We start from the raw sequence: 24,118 nt of genomic DNA on the forward strand, positions 1-24,118 counted from the left end.
GGCCCGGCCCGGCCCGGCCCGGGCCCGCGGGGAAGGTGAGTGGGGACGAGCAGCGGCGTGCGCTGGGCTCCGGCCGGGTGTGTGCTGCGCTCCTGCCGGCTTTCAGGTTGTTTAATAATAATAATAATAATAAATGGCCTGTCCGCAGTGGTGGGAACAAGCGTCCGCGGGGCCACCGCGCAAAGGCGGCCGAGCGCCGCCGGGAGCGGGGGGCAGCGGCCCCCGGCGCCCCTCCGCCGTGTCCCGACTCTGGGCAGTTGGGCTGAATCAGGTGGTGTCAGTTTGCCTCCTTTCCAGGATGGAAAGGCAGCACTTCCTGGAAGCAGGAATGCAAATGCTTTGCCCTCTTAAAAGTGAGAGGGGGGATTTGTGCCCCAAGGGCAAAGAAATTGGGAGACTACTGGCTGTTTTCCATGCTGCATGTACAATTGTATAATGGTCTCAGGGTGCTGAATTACACTGATGTAGCTGTTTGCTTTGAGGACATGATTAGGTTGAAGTCATGGGGGCTGTATGCATTAACAGATTTAAATTAGAGTTTTGGAAATAGATGCTCTCTGACTTTCAAAATTTTCAGGTAAAGTAGGATGCTGTACTGATTCATTAGTAGATGAAACTTAGGTAATTTTTTAGAGTTTAGTTAGAGTTTAACAGCTGAAAGCTCTTTGTGGCTAAATGAAACTGGTAATACTTCTCATCTCTCTAAAACCTTTCTTGCTTTTGCTGATGAAATTTTTGTTTATGCCTTTTATGGAGACAAAAGTTTTAAAGGAAGCAAAGAGTGTACTGCTCCATTTGAAAATCTGAAAATGAAGAACAGAAAGTAACATCAGACTTTACACATACCGGATGTGAGGAACCATTAAAACAAGGGCTCTAACGCTCTCTTAAGCAGTATTGAAAATTGAAGAACCTGGCATTCTTGTGGAAGTAGTCTGGATTTGATTGTTATGTTCTGGCATCTGGAAGGAAGAATCAATTTGGGCGTGGATGTAATAACTGGCAGAAAAATGTGCTTGTCAGCTTGATAGTGCAGGGCAGCTTGATAGTGAATGTGATAACCAAGCTATCTTCAAGTGGCTGTGAGGGTGTAGCATAAATTGATAAATACAAAAATTAAGATGAAGAATTATACTCTGAAGTAGAATTTGATGTATCCAGTTGTTACTGGGAAAGGAAGAAAACTTCCATTTTCCTCTTGACAGCACTGAGGTATGTTTACGTTCTTAGCTTTCTGGAGTCTAATCTGAATTTGTTTGTGGCTGTGTTTCAAAATGGCTAAGATATAAAACCCAGTCACTACTGACATGGATTGTGCCTGTGCCCTTCGCTCAGTTAAGGGATGTTCTTTAGTTCGGAAACGTTCTGTCCTTGCAGTTGTAGCCCAGTGAGCTGAGCCCATCACGTATGGTATTGTGAGGTTTTGTGTATCGTTGTTGGGCACTGAAGTCACATGAAATACATCCTCCTTGACTTCCATGTCTGTGAGAGGGGAAAAAATGTTTTTTTTAAAAAATCATTGAATATCTCAGATGCTATTTGGAATCTTGGTACTTTCTGAAACCTAACTTGGTATTGAAAACCCATCAAGTTTATTGCTGATGAGCAAAGTTCATTAATACATTTTATAAATATATGTTCTGAAGACATGCATAATCTTTTCTTTCATTTGGCATAACTTTTTTGTTTTACCCAGAATTCTCAGTGATGTGGTTTGGGATGTTTATAAGACATTACCAATATAAGACATAAGTAATCAGATGACCAATTTCCTTGTAAAAACATCCATACTTAAGTACTTCTTTAATTTTTCCCCCTTTTTGAAAAGAAGATATGCTTTTTCTTTAGAATCTCAGAACTGAAAAGAGACACTTCCAGAATTTTCCTATGGCCTGGTTCTTGCTTTTGCAAGGTGCTAATAAGAGACTAGTTTAAGGAGAATCTTTAAAATAGCTTTAAATGTGACCATGTTAAACATTTGCTCACTGAAAATTGTCCTTTGAATTCATAGGTAGGTGTTTACCTGTAAACAGCATCACATTATTTATGTGCTTACACTGTAAAGTATCATTAATGAGGATATGTAACTGAGGACATGGGGGAGAGTTGAGAATAAGTTGGACACTTGGGGTGAAGTCACAGATTGCCAGTGCAAGCTATTTAATCTGCTGTTTTTCAGAGTTTCAGAGGTCTTTATGCTGGTGCACTATGTTGCTTGTGTCCCAGATCTGTATTTTTGTAATTAGAGATAGCAAAAGTTGAGTGTGTCAGGGCTGATGTGGGAATGCAGTTGATGGATTTGCTGTTTTGAATACTTGCAACTTGAGCAGTTCTCGCATAGGCTGTGGTTTCTCAGAAAGTTCAACCTTGGAGCTCTAGCACCTTTCCTTGTTCACAGCCAGACTGTTGCTTGGGCTGAGCTAAGGGGTTTTCAGTGCAGATATTGGTTGATGTAGTTACTGGAGTAATTTATTTGATGTTTGCAGTGCAACTGTTTGCTAAAACCAGCCACTAAGCAGAAGTTGAAAGCAGCCACAATTTTCTTACTAGATGGCTTTGCAGTTTGGATTACATGCCTCTATAATGAAAAGTTAGTCATCTAAATTAGACGTGATTACGTCTAGACATTAACTAGTGGATTTTTATGTCATCAGTGAATGGCCCACGTTGTCCATGGAATCGTAAGCATTACTAGGTTTATCCATTTGATTTATTTTAAAATTTTGCTGTTACTGAAATTGTTCACCCTATAACCTTTTGGTGAAACTACAGTTCTGTGACCTTGATTTGATCCTGTGCTTTCTAGGTAGAATTTAAATCCTTCGTACGTAAGCAGTATCTGTCACTGTCCCTACAACTATTGACCTATCACTAGGCAATCAGAAAAGTTAAAATAAAGGCATTTTGTTTACTACATTTTAACTGAAAAAGAGCAGTCTTCAAAACTGTTCGTTTCACAGTTTAAGAAAGTAGGCAGCCAAAAAAAATGTAAGGTAGATTTTTCTAGAACAATGTTTTTCCTTTATTCCTCAAAAAATAGCAGGAAAGACCAGTGTCCTTAACTCCAAAGTGTTCTTTTTTCTTTTTCTTTCTTTTTTTTTTCTTTTGATCTTTGCTTACTTTAGTGGACCTTGCACTAAGGTATTTCCTCTCTCATCTTCCTAAAGCCTTCAGTACCCTTATTCCCCTTAACTCAGAGAAAGGATGCAGTGAATATTCTCTAGCCCCACTGGAGAACTCTAAACATAATTAGGAATGGGCATTTTACAAGGCAGTCTTTCCAGTGGTCATGAGTTTGTAATAGCTTCTTCCATGGCTGTTTTTATATTGTTGTATGCTTTCTAAGCAGCCTGATTGTCATTTGTGAATATCGTTGTTATTCCAATAATTTTTCAGCAATTTGGGCTTGTATTTCATTAACAATGAGATGCAGGACAATTAAGACATATTCAGCCCAAGAATTTCAAATAACATCTAAGAGTGGAGCTGAATTGAAATTAGGTTTAAGATAATCATCTGTGCAAACAGATAACATTTTGCATGAAGTATGTTGAATATATTAGTGTTAAGCAACAGCTAAACTGCAACTGCTCCTCCAGGTAAACCAATAACCCTTGATACTACAAGACACAAGGAAATACTGAGTGGAATTGCACTGAGGATTAGAGAATTAACTGAACAAATCATGAACCTGACCATGTTGTCAATGAGTTCTGCATAAGTCATTTAAAATGATTGCTCTGATTTTAATATTTCACCTGCAGAGGGTTAGCATGTGTCTTCTATTTCTTGTCATCGTTGACTCAGAAAATGGGTGGGTAGCTTTGCAAATTAGTGTGATATATTCAACCGATCTTTTTATGAGTTTCTGCTTAGCTTCCACAAAATGCCATGTCTGTGACAGCTTAATGATTGTTGACTTCACAATATTGTGAAAACTTGTTTAACAAAGGTATAATAGGTTTTTCATAAAGCAAAACAGAAGGCAGTCAGTAACTTTGCTCAGATACGTGTACATAATAAGTATTTGCATGGTCTTGTAGGCTTGCAGTAGAATACACAGATTTATTTAAGGCAAGAACCTTCTCATTTTCAGGGGAAATATGTATTGGTAAAATTAGAAGATTGAACTGTAAAAATTTGAAAACATATGATGAACCACCCCGTCAAATAATACTGCCTCTGAAATGATTTTTGGAACAGCTAGTTTCAGAAGCTTTCAGTTAATAGGAAGCAGCTAGTATTTGCTATTAGCTGTTGAATAGCAGAATCCTTGTATTACTATCAAAATATATGAATTTAAGCTAACATTCCAAATCAAAGAATGAAGCTGCCATGTCAGGAAGCTTACATAAGTAATATAAAATAACTGAGAAAATAAACCTAGATACTTTTCTAGCCAGACACAAATCTGAAATTCCTTCTGCAAGCTAATCATCTCATCCTGGACTGTATAAAGCAAAACAAGAAAATCCTCTTTGGTCCCGTCTTGGGAATTTAATTGCAGGACACATGTTATAATTGGCGCTGGCAGGACTGGGTGGGCGATGGCACTCAGATCTCGTTGCACAGAGCAGGGGTCCCAAACTTAGTTTGCCAGGAATCGGTGCCAGTGGTAGCAATGTGCTTTCTGTGCAGCATGCGTATGCTCGCCTGCTTTTTGAGACAGGACTTCAGGAACATACTTCTGTTCTCCTCCTCCAAACAGCCAGCCAGCTTGGGGCTCTGCACAGCAGTCCTGCTCTAAATGCCATGTGATGACTTCTGAAGTTCAACTGTTGAAATTTTCAAGCTTTGAAGTACTTGGTTTTCTAAATTAAGTGCGTTTCCCCTCCTCTCCTTTCCTTATAAAAAGAATGATCTCCTAGAGTCTTTAAATCATGATCTCTCAGTTCACAACGTGTGTGAGTTTGGGTATCGCATCCTTGTAAAAAGGAAAGAATGTGTTTTTTAGACTCAAACTCATGAAATATTCATGTTCTAAAATTAAACATGGTTAGAATAGCTTTTCGTCATTATGCTAATTTGTATATCATAAATAATATTGTTATTTGCCTGTGTGATGGAATCTAACTGCACATTTTCATAGGCATAATTTTGAGCTATTTTTTTACATACAGATTCTAGAAAGAGTAGCTTTGTTGTTTTAAATTAGCCACAACCCAATCAAATTAAATTTAAAACTGTTCTAATTTTTGTATCTTCTAATCATACAGGAATGGCAAACATACAAAAGAAATATGTTTTGGATACCTTAGTTTGTGATGCTAAAATGTGCATATCTAACTCATCTTAAAAAGACATGTACAAGATTGATATCCAGGGTTATCTGACATCCTGCTGTTTAGAGTTACATAGCTTGTTCTTTATGGTAGCTTGATCACTCTAAAATATTTTTTCACGGGCAAAAGATTGCTTGCTGTAAAATACATGCGGTATATTTTGAAGTAGTCCTATCATAGTACATTATTTGTGCTTGATGTTAATTCCTTGAAGCAATAACGCGTTACTAACCAATTTGTTGATGATGTCTTTTCAGATTACACCAGATATGACTATCTGGATGTCCTAGTATAGCCTAAAGGAGGAACATGATGTCAGAATAACAGACAAAACATTTGTGAGTTATATTTTTCTCTGTTGTTTTACTTTTATGTTGATTTTAATACAACAAAAATACAGTAGCTTTATATCATTTTATTTTCATACTGAAATACTTTACAGAATTAATCAAAAGTTCACATGTCATGATCTATGTAGAACTATTGATTTTTTTTCAGCCTCCTCTTGACACACATTCTGGTTCATGATAACTTGCTGACTTGAACTGCTGAAAAGCAACTTTGATTGAAAAATCATTGCATATTTCTTCTGCTAAGATAATATGTCCTAGATCAATGAAATTGAAAAATTTGTATGAAGCTTTAGAATGGAGAGCTTGGGTTTTGTTCTCTTTTTGTTGTTTGTTTGGGGTGGGGTTTTTTGGGTGAGTCGGGTTTTTTTTGTTTTTTTTTCATTGGTTCCTCTCAAGCACTCCCAAACATTAGAACAGCAGGAAGTTTGGGGAGCAGGGAGAGGAAGTGATTTTAGACGCTCTTCGGGGAAATTTTGCTTGTAAAAATATTTCAGAATTACCTACACTTTGATTTAAAAGGTCAATACATAACTTTGAAAAAAATATAATATCAAACAGTTGAAAAACCTAGAACTTTTGTCTTTAAAATTAGTTGTATCTACCCTAAATTTCAGTTAAGCAAAAATTTGCCTACGGAAAATATTTTGACAGAATACTAATAYCTGAAAGCACTGTAGTTGACTGTTTTCTGCAGTAGTGCCACTTAGCTCTTTAAAGAAGGTTTGGCTCTTCAAAGCATTTTGGTGGGTATTTTGAATGTGTTATAAATTTGACTGTCAGCTTTCATAAGCTTTAAGGCTTATTTGCAAGTTTATTATGCATCCTTTTGGAGTTTGGCAGGGCAGGGGGAGGAAGAGTCAGACAAGAACTTCTAAGTTTAATGTACTCGTTTTTGATGAAATAATACCTGTTTTTACTTAGCTCATGTTCCAGTTGCTAATTACATAGTCTGCATGAAATTTAACTTTTTTTTTGTTTTTACAAGCCTTAACCACAAGGAGTGGTTGATGTCCCAGAGTGCTTTTGAAGTCAATTGACATACACTGTAATATTAGCTGTAAACATTCAGAAAGATTTGAATAACTTTTAAGTAGCTGAAAAGAGAGGGTCATTACCTATCCAGGTTAACCTAAGTTTGAATTGTATATGAGAAAGGTGAAGCTTATTCTAAGGCATTTTTCTAGTATGCAGCTGCCTTCATCTGTGGTTTAATAGCTGCATTCTAATAAAAAAGGAGACTTTGTGTTTAAAAAATAAGAAAAAAAGTTGGAATAGAAAGCAAACACAATGTATCTGCTAGAGATTGTAACATTGCATTCCCTTAGTAACTGAGACCTGGCTCTGGTCGCTTACTGTAGTCAATTTTTCCTGTTTTGCAGCAAGAGAATGTAGGCTGTGCTTAGCTAACTTGAGATACCAGTAGGAAACAGTTATTTTAAAATTTGCTCTGGGATCTTTGTACTGTAATTTGCATACAGTTGTTTCCATTCTTTTTTTCTTTTTGGCTTATTCCTGCTTGATTCAAGCAGTAAGACTTAAGTATCATATAGATTTAGTAGTTGGAATATGTTTATATGAATTGATTCTTTTTTTAAAGTAACTAAAAACACGTAACTTCATCTGAAAGCTGCCTCATGTGTGAGTCTCTTTACTTGGTAGTAGTCACTGACCATTTTAGCCTAGCGAAGTGATACTATGCTCAAGATCTTGGCATGTAACTTAGTGTTTTAAATCCTACTAGTCGTGTGGAGGCTGCAGTTAATGCAGGAAAAAAACTTGAGACTTCTGTTTTGCTATCTCCAATCAATACAATGCTTTCAAGTTTCTCTGAGACATGGCCTTTAGCAGCATGAATCAATATGATTTTTCAAACACAGTAACTTCTAATGTAGCAGGCTATTCTTAGCACATAATGCTTAAATTATAACTTGTCTCCTGTTTATTGATAGCACTTCAGTACTGCCATTCCATATCTTTGCTTGTTAGAGATCTCTGGAAAATAACTCTATTTTCATGAAAAGTATAAAGATTTCAAGTCATCTTTTTGTTCCACACTGGAACAACAAAGCCTTATAAGGATTTTCATGAAGCTAAATTAACGTGTTCTTTGAAAAATCTGATCTGTGTAATCCATTGCCATGCTAATTCAACCACTGCCATTTGCTTCCCTTAAGTTTGGTCTGATCTGAAACTGTTTTGTCGGTTGTCCAATATATTTTCGTAACAGGCTTTTTTTCCAACACAAAAGCACTTTTGTCAACAAATTTAGCTGTTTTCTAACATGCTCTGTTTTTTGTTGTGAACAATTAACTGGAACAATTCTCCCCCCCCCCTTTTTTTTTGTTTTTTGTTTTTGCTGTTCCCTGGGTTCCTGGAGCAGTATGAGAAGACAACAGTCTGGTGCTGTAGTTTGCTAGCTCCTGGGACATAAGCTGTAATTTAATGAAGGCTTTGCTGAGTTTTTTTTTTTTTTTTTGAGATAGGAGATTGTATTTTTATTTTTTTTTAAAAAAGGAATGATTTACAGACATCAGCAAGGTGGAAATAAAACAACTTCCAAATATCTTGGTCAAACATTGAAGTTGAATGATCAAAAATGAAGTTATGGTGTCATAATGCTTGGTAAACAGTTTAGAAACTTGTTGATGAAACTTTGTAAATGATTATCTTTTGACTACAGAAATATTTCAGCTTTATGTAATAATAGAGCGGCTTTTGATCAAAAAAGCCAAGTTCAAAATGGATTAACAATACATGTTTCATCTTATAAAAATGACAGTGGTTATATTTCAGGCTTCTTTATGCGTAATAACAACATCTGGTTTCTGCAGGACAAGTTCAGAAAACCATGCAGTCATCAGGGCACAGATTCCGTGATGTTGAGCACCACCCGCTGCTTGCCGAAAATGACAGCTACGATTCCTCTTCCTCGGAGGCCGACATGGCAGAAAGGGTTTGGTTCATCCGAGACGGCTGTGGTATGGTCTGTGCTGTAATGACATGGCTTCTGGTTGTCTATGCAGACTTTGTAGTGACTTTTGTCATGTTGCTGCCTTCCAAAGACTTTTGGTACTCTGTGGTCAACGGTGTTCTCTTCAACTGCTTGGCAGTGCTAGCTCTGTCATCTCATCTGAGAACTATGCTGACTGATCCAGTAAGTATGCAATTGTTCCTTGACGCTGCATTGTTTTCTCATGTAACTCAGTCAGCTGCAGAGAAGTTTGAAGATGTGGTGTCTGTCCCTTCCTGATAGGACTAGTTGTGTTTGTTGCACATCCCTTAAATTGGAGGAACTATGTCAGTGCTTTTCCTGTTCTATTAATGAACCATAAATGAGCTTTGACTTGAGCAGAGACTATAAACATGAATTATAAGGGAGAGGAAGGTTCCTGAGAAATACATTTTTGTTGAATATTAACCTAGACTCTGAGGAAGTTACTAAAGCTTAGTCATTTCTGTCCTATATTTTCTTTCTTTTCTTTCTAGTAGTATTTTTAAAACTTAATAAAAAGTTGTGGTTTCATCCTGTTGTATCATTTGAAAGATATCTTCCGTTTACGGAATGTGAAAGAATTTTTGGAGGTAGATGTGCTGTCCTGGAAAGTCTCATTCACATGCTGTCATATCAAGCATCAAGTACTACATCATAAGGTATTGCATTTAGATACATGGACTCAGTGGGAACTGAGATTTAAGCTGAACTAGCATGCAGTTGGAATAGTGTAAATGTGAGAGGTCTTAAACAGACTCATTTCTCTGGACTTCTACTACTTCAGTTGAAGACTTAAAGAGATGAAATTGTTTATTTTCTACTAAAAGTCTATTACTCTTTCTTAGGGAAGAAATCTAGAGAGCAAGAGGGAAGGAAAAAATCAATTGTCTCTAGGTTTTGAAACAGTAATAGTATGTCTAAAAGTTATGGGAGTTTCCAAGTAAGCAACGGGGTACTTCAGTTAATGGCTTGCTAGATCTTTCATTCATTTCTCAGCCCACACCCAGTGGTGGAACATTGACTTCTACAGACTGTGACAGTTATGAAAGCTAATAGTTTAAGGATAGATTGCTTAAAAATATGTGCTGGTAAAATAGTGTATCTTTCTAGAACCCAAGTTGTTCTTTATGGAAGAACATGAATTTGAGATGAATCACCACCTTTTTTCTTTGCTCCTCCTGACTCCCTGAATGGAAGACAAGACTGTGTTATAAAGATTGAAGAGAAAAGGAATAAACTGTCTCAAAACACATTAATTATAGCATACTATCTTAAGTATAAAAATAGATTTTTTTTTCATTGAAAGGAATTGGCAGTAGTGTGAGATTATGAAACTCATTTTTTGGAAATAAAGCATATTTTTATCAACAAAATGGTAAAAGTATGGCCTGAAGGCATGGACCTATTCCTTAGTGATAGGTGAATTCAGGAATTGTTTTATAAGCATAAGTTTATCTGGAACTGGATAAATTTGTGCGTATAGAAATTCTGTCTTTGAGGCAGTTCGTGATGCCTACACTGAAGCAGTTTCCTGACTTCAATGAGAACACTCATACCGCAGAAAACACTCCAGCAGCACAGCATGAGTGTTTAAGAAGCACTCTTTCAGCCTGTACCCATTCACAGGCCAGCTGGCTCAAGTTTGAAGCACCATTTAGCCAGAAAGCTTCCTTCTGGTGCACAAAAGTTCATCTGGGACAGAACTTGGACTGTGTTTCAGGCAACACAAATCAAGATTGTTATTCCAGCCCATAGGCAACAAAAACATTCTGCTTAGGTGAAGAGGTGTTTTGCAATTGAATGTGAAATGTCTGCTGGTTAGCTAATTCTGTCATGAAAACTTTCTTAAGGTGTCTACATAATGTGGTGTTGCCATTGGCTTTTATTCATTGAGGAATAATTATAGAATATTGCAGACAACTTAAGCCAACCTGGAGAAAGATATTCTTGTGTGAAATAATACTAACTCTTGCAGGAGTTAGTACGGAAAGGCCATTGCGCTGTCATTTCGCATTCCGGTTGATTTCACAATCACTTTCTGTCACAGATAAGCATTTAGCTATATAAATAAGCAGAATGACAGTGGTAATTTCCATTATTTTTCTTCTTACTATCCAAAGTTAGCTTCCAGTCTCATGAGGCTATATATTAATATTGCTATTGGAAGAAGCAATCCTGCTTATTCCTGTCCTTTCATCACCTTCCTCCTTATATCAGCACCACGGTTTATGCAGCTCTATGGTGAATGGCTCAGGGAACTAATCAGCTAAAAAGTAACCTCTCTTTTTTCCTGCTGGATTGTTTCTTTTCTGGATCAGTTCCTTTAACTGTTCACCATGCAGCTACCCAAACTTGCACAGTAGCAGAAGGGAACATTGGGTGTAGAATGAAGAAGCTGATCGTGAGAAAGCAGTGGTGGTTCATGCCAGCAGTGTCCAAGCTACAAACTTAAGTATAAAAGAAAAACGGATGACTCATGATTGTAGAAAAGTTGTGTATGTAGCGGGGGCTAAGTCTTGGATTCAAGGAGTTCAAAATAAAAATCTTTCAAGTAGTTTGCTCTGCTGAGTTAACTTCTGTGGATGGTTTGACCTAATGATAGAGTCTCGCAGTTAATGTATGCCACTGTAAAGAAGGCATGTCTCTCTTAGCAGTGCTTGCTCAGAGTAACTGCTGAGCAAATATTCTACCCATAGTGCTTATGTCTGCATGTAAAGATGTGTATTCCTTTGCTTTATGTATGCTGGTAACTGCAGGTTCTATCAGAATTATGTTAATGCTTGGTCATAGATGAGTCTTGCTTAAGTGAAACAAATTGAGATCAGCCAGAAGTAACTTACTCATCTGGAAGTGGTTCTGGCTTATGGCATACTAGCTTTAAGTAAATTAACTTATTTCAGCAATTGTACTGAGATGACTGGTATGAAAACAGTAAAATATGCCTTTAAACACTTTCATCTCATTTAAAAAGCTTTCTCTCCTTTAACTGAAATGATTTCAGGGGGCTGTACCCAAAGGAAATGCCACTAAAGAATACATGGATAATTTGCAACTGAAACCAGGAGAAGTGATCTACAAATGTCCAAAGTGCTGTAGTATCAAACCTGAACGTGCACACCACTGTAGGTATGTCATAGTTTTCTTTGAAGCAATTATGTTGTGTTTCAGAATATTGTTCCCAATATATATGTATTATTTTTTTTCTACAAATTTTTTACTGTATCCAATAAACTTCCATGTTAATGCATTGCAGAATAGTTTGTATATATAATATTCTGTGACCAGAAATGAGTGTGGGTCAAGGGATAGAAGCAAGGGTGAAGAGTTTTCAAAATAATTTTATTGTGGTGTGGTAAATCTTTTTCAATCTATGATTTTTTTTTTCTGTGCATCATTCTAAATATTGTGCCACACTTCTGATAATGCAGAGCAAATGGAAAAATCTCAATGAACTTTCTGATAGAAGCCAGCGTAAGGAATGACTCCTGCAATCTTAAATTTAGAAAGTACAAATATATTTTAAATTGCCACTTTAGTTTGTATTCTTCCCGTCTTCATCATACTTCAGTTGAAATGATATGTGAATTGGTAGCTTATTTTCCCAGAGTTGTATGCATAATCAGTTAAATGTGTTTCTCTTTATTGATGATTCCTTTTAGTAAGGAAAAAAGTGATGTTAATTTGAACTTAGCATATTGTAAAACATCATGTAAAAGATTGTCAGTCTATCTTTTAATTAATTCTCAGCCTTTTGAATTTTCAGGCCCTGTGGAAGCATTTGTCTTGTATATTACGTGAGAATTGAAGATAGATGTGTCTGTATAATTAAGACTTACAGAAATGTTAATGATTCTGGTGATTATCTCTAGGTGTGAGGAGTGATGCATATTGAAACATGTGGCAATATTAAATTTTAAGTGTCTATGTTGGTGCCATCAGAAGAGGAGTGAAGGTTTTGTCAGGACTAAAACTATTCTGTAAATTTGGGTTCTAAATTAAATGTTTCTGTGTTTGTCACTTATCTGGGTGAAAATTGTGACCGAGTAGCTATACCCATTACAATTTCTCTGCCTTGAGCCTGAAGTCTTGTTTTTATCTCAGATGTGAGTGGGCTTTTTATCTGGAGTGCAAAGGGAAAAGTTCAATATATAAATAGGCAGTATAGAATCAGCTAGTTTATCTGGGTTGGAGATTAGCTATGGCCCAAACGCAGATCCCAGGCGTGGCATTATGCAGAGCAAGCGTGGTTCTGGCTGCCTTTGGTGGTTCAGAGAGGGCTGTGTGAACACAGCATGCAGCTCGCAGGGCAGGCTCGGCCGTGGAGCAGTACAGCAGCTTTCTTATGGCAGAATATATGTATGGCTCTGGGGATCCGAGACAGCTTTGCGCAGCCTGCTGAGATGTCTTGGCACTTTGCTCGTGGGATGTGGTGAAGGGACACCCCGGAGGCTCTGCTCAGTGTGGGTTGGATCTTGCCAATTTGCTCACCTTAGATTCAGACTGGCTCCCGCAGAGACTTTGCAGGTATCTCCCCAAAACGTTTCCCACATCTGAAATGAAGACATCATATGTTGAGCTCTGTGTGTGAGCAAAGAAGCCGGAGAGCCTGGAGCCCGTGTGGCTGCGCAGCTCTGTGTAGGCAGGATTTGTATCGTGGACCCAGAGCTGACAGCGCACAGGCTTCAGGCAGGCCCTGCAGAGTTACCTGGGTACACCTGGGACAGCATCCCCAGCAAGTACTGTGTTATCTTGGATATTTCAGCAGCCTGCGGTCCCAGCTAGGGCAGTGTTCATCAAAAGGCGTTACTACTTCGTCGAGGAGGAATCATCTAAAGAGGACCTTCAAATATCCTGTTTATAGCAAGCGATCACAAGACTTTCCTCGTAAAAGAAGAGCAAGTGTCTGCAATGAGGAAATCTGTAATGCTTTCAGGGGGTTTGCTTTCACTATCCCAGGGTTTAGGGACCTAACTTTGTAGGCATATACTTTTCCATGCCTTGGTAGAAAGTGCTGACATGTTCCACGTGGGTGAAAGCGGTGCATTTTGATGCTTAGACAACGCGTAACTGGCTTCACAAGATACCTAAATGATAAGGCAGAGGCTGAACATGTGTGTGCCTAGCCTTTTGCAGCCTGCTTGCGCGTTCTTCTCTGCAGGTTGCTATCCTGTTTAATTGCCTGTTTGTTACTGTTATTCGTACCATATATGCTACTACTAGCTGCTCTTACTAGCTGCTCTGAACTTTTCTTGAATATTGAATTTACCTGCATTGACAGGAAATGGGCTGGAAATCAGCTACCAGAATCTGACTGTTTGCCTTAGATTTAGCATTGCAGAAGTGTACCAAAGAGAAAAAATATTTATTCAATTATGCTGCCAGCTTTCTAGTGGCTTACACACCCATTACAAGAGCATTAAAAGGATGTCTAGCCCCTAGTAGTCAAAGTGGCAATTTGCTGATAGGAGAGACTTTAAAATTGGAGTTGGTTCCTGTTGTGAAATAGTTGCACTCAAAGCCACAGTGCATGTTTTGAGTAGTCAATTATTAACAGAAGAGGCTCTTATGATGCAGTTATGAAAATTGTTTTGCAACATTGCAAAATAATTTCTGTTGAGGAAGAAAAGTAGTTGCATAATACACATTAGTGGTGGGGAAAAAAAAGAAGAAATTTTTATTTACAGCTAAGATATCTGGTTTCACAGAAATACCTTAAATTCGATTTTTGCTGCAAAGTTAACATTTTCAAAATAAGGAGGAGACTTATCTTAAGTAAATGTTACTCCTTTTTCACTGAAGGAGGGCAGTTGCTGTTACTTCTAACTGATCTGGAGTTCCTGTGTTTGTGTATGGGATCTGTTGTGAAGAATCAAGTCACTGGGATGTTCGCATTGGTCTATCTGTGAAATTCTGTTCCCAATATCAATTTCTCTGTTGTTTTTGTGGATTTTTTTTCCTTTTGAAATATAGTACTTGGCAATAAGCTATGTCTTTCTGAACATCAGCTTTGGCATTCAGAGGTGAAGCTGCATCTGTAGTTCCCTGAGTGCATTCAGCAGCAGGAGCCACAAATTGGAGAAGTCTTTTTGCTTTGTGCACAGCTACTCACTCTCACTGCCATCCTGCTCCTGCTTCTTGTATGGGTGGGACTGTTCATGCACCAGGAAATGACCCAGGCTCCAGCTAATGGCCTGATTTCCCCAAATTGTTCCCACACGAATGTCTGTGCTGCTGGACGAGGCAGGGAACAAACTGCAAGTGGCTGGAGTAGCAAGAAGGCAGCACTGCTTTCTCGGCATCCTTGCCAGATTGTTGGCTGGAAGCGTTCATGAAAGCACGGTGTTAGATTGGAAATGGAGAAGGCAGGATTCCAGGCATCTGATGGCTCAGAGGGCTCCGAGTGGGCTTGTGAGAGGAAAACAAACGAGGAAGAGTGTGTCCTGCCCACCTCACGCCCTTCAGTGCTTGGCTTGGTTGAATCTGATTTCACTCGGTACTTTAGTTCTGGTTGTGGAGTGACAGTATGAATACTGTTTTACATTAAGAGGCGTGGATATGGTGGCTATAGTTAGCCCACCTTTCCCACAAAACTCGAAGTCATTGAGTGGCTGAACTTACTGGCAAGCTAAGAAGGGCAAACATGTTTTTTGAAGAGCCTTCTGAACACCTTATCTTGAATCATACTTGTTTCTTCTGCACTAGGGAATGGTTGCAGTGTTTGGTTATGGTATTGTTTTTTACACGTAACTGGTGCTATTTAAAAAGTAATTTGCATCAGAAGATGAATCATCTTTAATGTCCACAAAATAAGCAGTGGGAACATAGAGGCTGGGTTGTGATAGGACAACGGGAGTTTCTAAGGAGCAGTGGGAGATTTGAGATTCTCCTGTTGCCCGCACAGGAGTATGTTGTGCTTGTTGCTGAATTATAGCATGCATATGCAGCTGCTTCTAGTCATTAAATGATTTTTTTTCCATCTTTCTTAATTTTAGTGATGATCTTCTAGTTTTGTTTCATGGCTTATCACTGCAGCAGTTATAGGAATCATATATAAACAAGCATGCATTAAAAACAAAGGATTTTGAATAATAGTACCTGCATATGTCGGGCTGATTTGACTCCTTATCTGCTGAAATGAAAATGCTTAACTCTTCAGATATTCTGCAAGAAAATCGTGAAACACGTGGTGTGTGGCTACCTTGAGTACAAAACTAGGAAAATGAAACATGAGCATCATTTGAACTATTGAACATGTGTTGCAACTGTTCTGTTCCTCTTGTCTAACTATTCCTGTCTGGCTGCAGATGGACACACATTTAAGAGAAATGAGCCCTGCAATGCTGCATGGCCTAGTAAATATTTAAGAAGTTACTGAAATACTTGCCTTTTCTTTCTGGCAATAAGTTTGACTAAAATCTGTGCAGAAACTAAGCCTTTAGTTTAGAACTAGCAAAGAGCAGTAATGTTTAACAGCATTCAGTAATTATATTTACAAGCAGGCAAAGAACGTGTGCTGCTTATAGTTAGGCTTTTTGGTGGGGGATGTATTTTATTTTGGGGAAGTGAAGTATCACATGGTAAGCTATTCTTTGACTGAAATTTTGATTCCATGTGTTCAGAATATTTACAGAAGTATGACTAGTTAAAACTACCTCAAGAGGGAAAATTTCTCTCTTGAAAAGACTACCTTTTCTGACTTGTAAACCAGATTTACAACTTGAAAGTCTACAAATGTGAAACAATTACTTTGTCTTAACCTTTTCTAAAAGGGAAGTTCTTACTTTTCTGATCTGGCATCTAGAAAAGATTACTGTTCTGCTCATTCAGTGCCACAAGTGTCTAAAATAAGTTACTAGATGTGCTTGATTCTATGTTTAGATATGCAATGATCCTCTTCCAAGAACATATCAATACAATTTTTTTTGTGGAAGAACATCTTATATGGTCCGATTTATAGTAGGCGGAAGCTTCAGTGAAGGGTTTCTTTAAAGAAATGCAAATACAATGTTAGTAAAATCACTGTTGTGATTGTTAATGTTAGTAAAATCATGAAAGTAGCTGATTTCTGCACATCAGCTTTTCGCTGCTGGGTACTTGTATTTCCACATTAAAATGTGTGCTGTATTGTTTTGCTACAAAAGTTGTCTTTTCTTCCTTTCCTTTAGTATTTGCAAGCGATGTATTCGAAAGATGGATCACCACTGCCCATGGGTGAATAATTGCGTGGGTGAGAAAAATCAGAGATTTTTTGTTCTGTTTACGGTAAGTGCAAATCAGCAACAGCTTGATGCCAGTATGAATCTACCTTGATTATAGCAATTTTGGTCGTGTTTATTAGCAAGTAATGACTTATGGACACAGTTGCTTTTTCCCTCCCTCCCCCTATTCTACCCAAGATATTCTCCATGTAGGAAGATATTTCTACCCATACTCATTTTAATCAGTATTTTGTAAAGTGTCGTTGTCTTAAATCACCTAATTTTACTATGTTTTATATAGTAACAGTTGGTGAAATTACAGTGTTGATTTAGGGAGCTAATCTTTACGCTTTCTTAGTTGCCCACGTTTTTAGATTCAAACTTGATTAGAATTTGATTTTACATCATTGTATTAAATTAAAAATGGAAATAGGAAAGTACATTCACTGTACAGTGGTGTAGGCTGGCTGTAAGGAATGTCTGGTTTACTACCTGGCAACAGTCAAAAGTAAGCACTCTCTCTTATTTCCAGATGTATATAGCCCTAATATCAGCTCATGCGCTCATACTGTGTGGGTTTCAGTTTTTCTCCTGTGTCCGAGGGCAGTGGACTGGTAAGCACATACTTAACTTTCACTGGCATAATCAAGCAGATATTAAAGGGGGAAGTCATAATGTTCCACTTATTTTAACCCCGTGTAAGAAATATTGGACTTTTCTCTTTTTTAAAGTGAAGTCCTGAGAATCTTTCTGTACCTGTTTGCCAGTAAGTCCAGCTAGATTAGGTGAGTGGTGATTTTGAAAGATTTACAAAGTCTTCCATCTTTCTTTTTTTGTCATTCACCACAGGAGCAGTGATTGTCAAGGGCACTGTCACTTGCTTCCCCTACAGAGAAAATTTATCACCTCTGTAATAGGAAGAAAACGGGTACCCAGGCCTCAACCAGCTCAGCAGCGTATTAGCTGAAGCTACCAGCTGGGTTGTGTGTCACACCACAGATCTGTGAACAGCTGAAACTTAAGCTTGTTTCCTACCCGATTCTGTTACAGGAGCCAACTGTGGGGCTCCTGTAGAAGAGAGATTTCCTAAACTGCCCTAGTTGTTTGTTCAGTGCTCTGACTTGCATTCCCTAATATGCCAGTGCACCAGGGCTGACTCTGACCTTGTGCCTTTGAGAGAAGRTGGTTGATCATGTGTTCTTCCCAATACCCAGAGCAACAAGGGAATCTGTATCACTGCTTTCACTGAATATTCTGTTAAACAGATGGTAGCCTAGTAGCCTTTTTTAACCTGAAAAATTCTAATTGCTGTATACAATCCCATTTCTTTACTTAACTGATTAACAGAGTTAATTATTTGATCAGAGGATCTCCAGAGATGTAACTGAGTGCAAGTCATAACCTTACTACTTTGTATGATGCTAGAAGGAAAAAAAAAATTTGCAGCAAGTTGGAAAATCTGGATTAATTAGCAAGTCAGAGCTGGCAGTGGTGATGATTTTTACAACCTTTGTCATGCATGAAACTTAAAGCTGCTGTCATCTTTATAGATGTGTGGTTCTGAGTACTGTTTCAAAAAGTGTCAAGTGAAAACATTTATTTGATATCCTATTTGTTCTAGCCTTGACATATTCAGGCAGGAGTGCAGTGATGCAGTACCATGTGCTGTATAGAAAAGCAGAAGTGTGACTTTCTTAAAAATCCTTATTTCCTTGGACAGCAAATAAAGCGTCTACAGTGATAGTAAAATTTGATGCAACTGTGAAATAGTTTTAAATATCAAAGCTGTTTAGTCTTTTTATTGCTGTTTGTTGAAGAGAGGATGTATTGCTCTGGACTTGCTCTTCAAATCTTTTTTTATAAGTACATTTATCCATTTCACAGAATGCAGTGACTTCTCCCCACCTGTAACTGTGATCCTGATGATCTTCTTGTGCCTTGAGGGTTTTCTGTTTCTCACTTTCACTGCAGTCATGTTTGGCACCCAAATCCACTCAATATGCAATGATGAAACGGTAAGAACCACTATTTTCATATACTTTAACAATTTTACTTGAACAATGTGATTAGGTATAGTTTTATTTGCCATGATGGGAGGCTGTTATTCTGGAGAAAATCCAAAATCTGATATAAATCCTAATTTTTATTTTCTACCACTGTATAAATAGAAGTATTTCTGATTCTGCTTTCTAACAGATACTCTTGCATTATCTGCTTTTCTAACATGTATTTTTTAGCTAGGTCTTCAGCTACACAGATTACRCAATTTCTGACTTTTTTGGACTTGTAGTTCTAAACTACCACATTTTTAATGTGTGTTACAAGAAATGATTGCTTCTGTATGCTTAAACTAGCTATCTTGATATTAGCCCTTCATGCTGTTCTTCTATTTTTCTGTACTTTATTAGAAGTAGGCAAGAGACCAAACGTCCAAACTACGGTAATATTCTATCTGCCGTGTTAAGCCTTGAAAGGATGTTCTTTGTGCTGGATAATTTACTGGAAACATACRGAATTTGCATAATGCAGCTGTTCAGAATTTTCTTATCTGATGCTGTGTTCTGTTTTGAAGAGCTTTTATGTGTTACTGACTTGAAAAACAATTGGTTAATATCCAGCCTTCATTAGTGGGAAGTCAGTACGGAAAATGATTGTAAGAATAATGCGCTTGGGAAAGCAAGCCTAGCTTCAGTAATTGCAGTAAAAGAATCTTCCTGGAAGCCTTATTGCCTAGTTTCGTTAACTGAATAAACATCTTTTAGCAGSCGTGCTGATCCTCTAGCTTTCACATCAGCCTTTCTGGTCATCTTTTTTCTTTCAATTTGGAGTGTGTGGGGGGAACCAACCTGTTTTGTGTTCATTGTATGTTCTAAGTCTTCTGCTATGTACCTAAAGGGCTAAATCAGCCATTCTTATTTCTTCCTTGCTAAATAAGTAGCAATAAGAAACTAGTTTGCTCACTAGCCATGAATTGAAAGAATACCAAATAGCCATCATTTTTTGATAACTGCTGTTACACTTTACTGAACTGTAGGCTTCAGCATGTCACTGCATGCCTTTATTTGCAGGAGATTGAAAGACTGAAGAGTGAAAAGCCAACGTGGGAGAGGAGACTACGTTGGGAAGGAATGAAGTCTGTTTTCGGGGGCCAGCCTTCACTCCTGTGGATCAATCCTTTTGCAGGATTTCGAGTCAGGCGACTTCTACTGCGAGCAAAGAAAGGAGGACCTGAGTTTTCTGTTTGAGTTTAATTATGCTGGAACTTGCAAGAATACTATATAATATTTATTTGGGGCCAGGAAGGCTATCTACGTATAATCTGTGACCAGGTGAAACTGACACCAGACATTTGCTTGTAGCAAGCAGTTYTATACGTTTGTCACAGACATCTCATTAACTTTCAGAGACACAAACTGGATCTGTAATGGTCTTAACAACAAGATGACAAAGGAAAGCACGTGGTCACACTAAAGAAGCCAAATGTCATGCTACTGTAATTTATTTTGAGATTAATTATGCATTTTTGTTAAACCCTTTATGTTTGGGGACTTACCTGTGTGTTTTTATAAAAATTATGTACTTAGGTGCAGTTGTCAATCATAAGGAAGAGCGTTATAGTGAAAATTGATCTCAAATGAGACCCAGCCTTCTAAATCCACTTTTCAGGGAATAGCAGTTTGTTCAAATTTAATTTATATTTCAGCTTGTCCTAATAAACAGAGCTGTACTCTTGTGTCCCACTTCAGACACACATTCCTTATATGCAAGTGATTCAAGGGACTTGTGCACATGGAGCATAGCACGTTAGAGGCACTCTTACACCGCTGCCAAATGTCTTCCCAGGCTCACAAAAGCATGTCTCGTGTTTGGCAGTACTAATCTCATGTGGCATTTAGGTAAGTTCTAAATGTTCAGTAAACAGTACTGTTTACTTACAACTACGGGCCAAATTCTGCCCTCAGATATGCATCTCCAATTCTTAGTGCATTGATTCGAAAGGAACTTAGGCTTAGGTGTCCAAGGATGTTGTTTAGTCCTCTGTGCAGGAGTAAGTGGGACCAGTGACTGTATCCTCTTGTATGGGATTAAAACGAATGTACTGCAGGCTGGAGTTAATCAGCTGAAAGAAAATTGTTTTTGTAAGATCTTGCTTTGCAGACTTTTCATAGAAGGAAAAGTGAATGATCCCTTGAACAAAGACATCAGAGGAAGGAGGGAGATTTCTTCTAGTGCTGACAGAGCTTACCTCCTTCTCACGTGCAACAAATCTTAAGCATAGAAGAAAAATCTGCAACAGAAAGGGAATTATTTTTAATTTAGCAGTTTTCCAACCAAAACTACTCTCAAAAAACAGAAGAGCAGTATAGATCCAGAACTGCTTTATGTGGGCCTGACAAATAACAGTAGTGCTAAGATATATTCGTAAATCTGCAAGTAATGAAATTCAGCTGGAAGTGGCTTATTTAAACATTACATTTAGAATTTTTTTTTGTGTTTGTTCTGTAAGTTACCAACAACGTAAAGGATAAAAAAGGAGCCTTGATGCATAGCTTGAAACTGTAGCCTAGGAAGTAAACAGTTCTCTGTTCTAGGACTTGCCTTAACTTGTCCAGTCTTTGCTTTTGCTTTGCCAGTAGTACTGATGATCTGTCCCACCTCAAGCAGTACAACGTCCTCAAGAATTTTGTATTAGTAAGTTTACTTACTATAGAAGCTGTACTTTATTTATTTTTTTTTTATGACCTGCTTCTCCATTTCTTTGCAACTGTTTGTGGCATTTTGATTCCAGCTTCATCAAGTTTTATACCATTGAGTGGGTGAACTTACTAAAGGATTGCAGTTTATGAGCCTGCAAACAAAATTGTGCAATATTATATAATACCTTCACTTTGCTTGGAGGAAATGGTGTGTATTACTGGAGAATTTCTAGGTGGGCACATCCAATGAAATTGCAGCCAAATGAACAAAACTGTCTGATGTATATGAGGAAAAAGTTGGAGGTTCCACAAGGATCTTTGCATATTCAGTTGCACATCTTAAAGATTGGGAGAAAATGTATCTGGCTTTGTCATGAGGCTCTTAATATGTATATTGTTTAATAAAATATCCTGATGAAAATCAGAAAATATCACTTAAAAGCAATTGAATCCTGTGACTTAGCAAGTGTGTGCGTGTGTGAAATCAAGTTTACTTGGCTTTTCAGACCCTTGTTATGTTGTAATTTTTTTTAATGTAAAAGGAAAAATAAAGTGATGAATTGAAGTCTTAAAGTTGATTAACCTCTGCTCTGCACAAATGTGCATGATCACCTTCAGATTATACGAACTTCAGGGTAGCGGTCTTGCATCATTTGGCTTCTAATCTGTATTTACCTGTGTATTGAGTAATTTAAAGCAGTAGCAACTGGTAAAGATGCAGYTTTATTTTCCTTACTGAGGCTTTCAAACTACACTAGCTGCTCTCAGGCTTTTCACCTTCTGCATCCTCTGTTGTAACTGCTTATGTTATTAGTGCCTGTTTGTCCAAGGCCAGTAAGAGAGCCTAGGTAATGCGTCCTCTTTGAAAACTCTAACATAACCGGCTTTGTGCAATCAAAGCATTTGTTCAGAACAGCACAGGTTTGGACTCCCTAGTTTTTCTGTTCAAATGTTGACTTTTTTTCCCCTAATTCTGTAGTTTCGGATACGAAGACAGCTACTTCTCCAGCCTAGAAAGCAGCACTGCAGGCAAATGCTTGTAATTTTGGAGTTGTAAACAGAGCAACTGACCCAACAACRCAGCACAAGGAGGAAACGAGGTCTGCAAAGGCGCTGAAGAATGGAGCGACTGGAAGCTATTTATTTCTGTTGCAACAGGAAGCTGTTACTGTTGCAAACACATCCAAAGAATAGGTGTTTTGGTTTTTTTACCTTTCCTGGATGTAATGTCACGCTTCCTTTTGTACACTGCTTGTCCTAGTCACTCAGATAAAAATCGGTCATATGCAGAAAATTTCTCCAGATACGTTGTTACAAACTTTATGCTGGCACCTTGTGTTTCTGGCAGGTTAATGGTCTCATGTTTGTGGTGCAACAGTTAAGCTGTGCTAYGTTTATTTTATTTTTTTTAATTAGAGATGATCTTGTTTGATCTTCAAATGGAGCAGAAAGCTCTGCAGATGGGRCTGACTAGTTTCTCTTTTTTATTTTTATTTTTTTTCCTCTCTTTTGTTTTATTTCTAGTAGTAATGACAGGCTCTTTCATAGGCCCTTTCTGAAGTCTTAACAGTAGTGGTAAGCAATAATTTATTTATGGACTTCTTCATGCCTTTCCTGTAGGGAAATGTCACTTATCTGTCAGTGTTTTCACTGCTTTCTATTGGTGCAATGTTAATAAGCAAAACATTCAAAGTAAATGAAGGAGTGATAAACCTTGTTACTCACGTGTTCTCAAAATGTTCTCTGAAAGTGGCTAATATGTAAGAGGTTTTTAAAGGAGAAATTGGACTGTAGAATGATTCTTGACTGTTGATAATACCAAACCAAAATTCACTGACCATTGCAATTCTGCATGCCTTTAAATTATTCTGTGAACAGAGCAACAATTCAGTTTATGCAATACTAGCTGAACAGGKTAGTCAGCTGTGGTGGAATATAGATTGGTGATTATTTCTGTTTCTTAATGCTTTTTGTTTCRCCTACTTAAGGAAAGTGGAAGTACTAATATGTTCTAAATTTCTTCACGGGGAAATGCTGTCATTCAGCTTTTGCTGTATTTCCTGAATATCTCACAGTAGCAAATAGGCTCCTGGAATACAAATGACTCTTGTCGTGCCCAAATTCAGCCCTGCRAAATAGCTGGTGTGCATCAAAGTGRGTCCAGTCTTRGTCTCTTAATARCCTAAGTGAAACTTTGCATCTCCTAAAAATTTCTGCTCTTTGATACTGTAGCACRGGATGAAGTTAAAATAAGACCTGGATTCAACCTTAATAAAGCCAGTGTTACAATTATGGATGGCATTTATAAATAAAATGCGTCAGTTAGAGAAATGAGCTACACTTYATTACCTGAGACACTTCACATAGCATGCTGGCTAGTTTGTCAGAATTGCCACACTACTACAGAATATTTTTCAACAATGGTTTTTGCACCTCTTTTCTTAACAAACTCAGAATTCTAATAAAACAGAATTCTAACAAAATAATCACTTCTGAAGTATATTTGCACACAAACATTAATATTTGCTTTAAGTGAGTTGTTTTAAAGTGGGGTTTGATATAAGGAAGACATGAAGAAATTTTTTTAAATCTAGTC

At 37.8% G+C, this 24,118-nt stretch overlaps 1 protein-coding gene across 1 annotated transcript; it reads left to right on the forward strand.

The window, feature by feature from the left end:
• Window positions 1-22,027, forward strand: ZDHHC7 (zDHHC palmitoyltransferase 7). Its single transcript, XM_085306400.1, has 8 exons — window positions 1-35; window positions 5,540-5,620; window positions 8,467-8,789; window positions 11,629-11,753; window positions 16,793-16,889; window positions 17,358-17,439; window positions 18,710-18,840; window positions 19,894-22,027. The coding sequence occupies exons 3-8, from the start codon at window positions 8,484-8,486 to the stop codon at window positions 20,068-20,070; spliced, it is 918 nt and encodes a 305-aa protein (XP_085162526.1). The 5' UTR covers window positions 1-35; window positions 5,540-5,620; window positions 8,467-8,483; the 3' UTR covers window positions 20,071-22,027.
• Window positions 22,028-24,118: the final 2,091 nt, after the last annotated feature.

The sequence above is a fragment of the Rhea americana genome, unplaced genomic scaffold, assembly GCF_003343005.1.
Source record: "Rhea americana isolate MKP2758 unplaced genomic scaffold, rheAme1 scaffold_24, whole genome shotgun sequence".
Lineage (NCBI taxonomy): Eukaryota > Metazoa > Chordata > Aves > Rheiformes > Rheidae > Rhea > Rhea americana.

Excerpts from the sequence above, each read along its gene's own strand:
- ZDHHC7 (XM_085306400.1), top strand. The coding sequence starts at position 8,484 with ATGCAGTCATCAGGGCACAGATTCCGTGATGTTGAGCACCACCCGCTG. Across the intron at positions 8,790-11,628 it reads GAACTATGCTGACTGATCCA|GGGGCTGTACCCAAAGGAAA; the intron begins GTAAGTATGCAA and ends AAATGATTTCAG. Across the intron at positions 11,754-16,792 it reads GAACGTGCACACCACTGTAG|TATTTGCAAGCGATGTATTC; the intron begins GTATGTCATAGT and ends CCTTTCCTTTAG.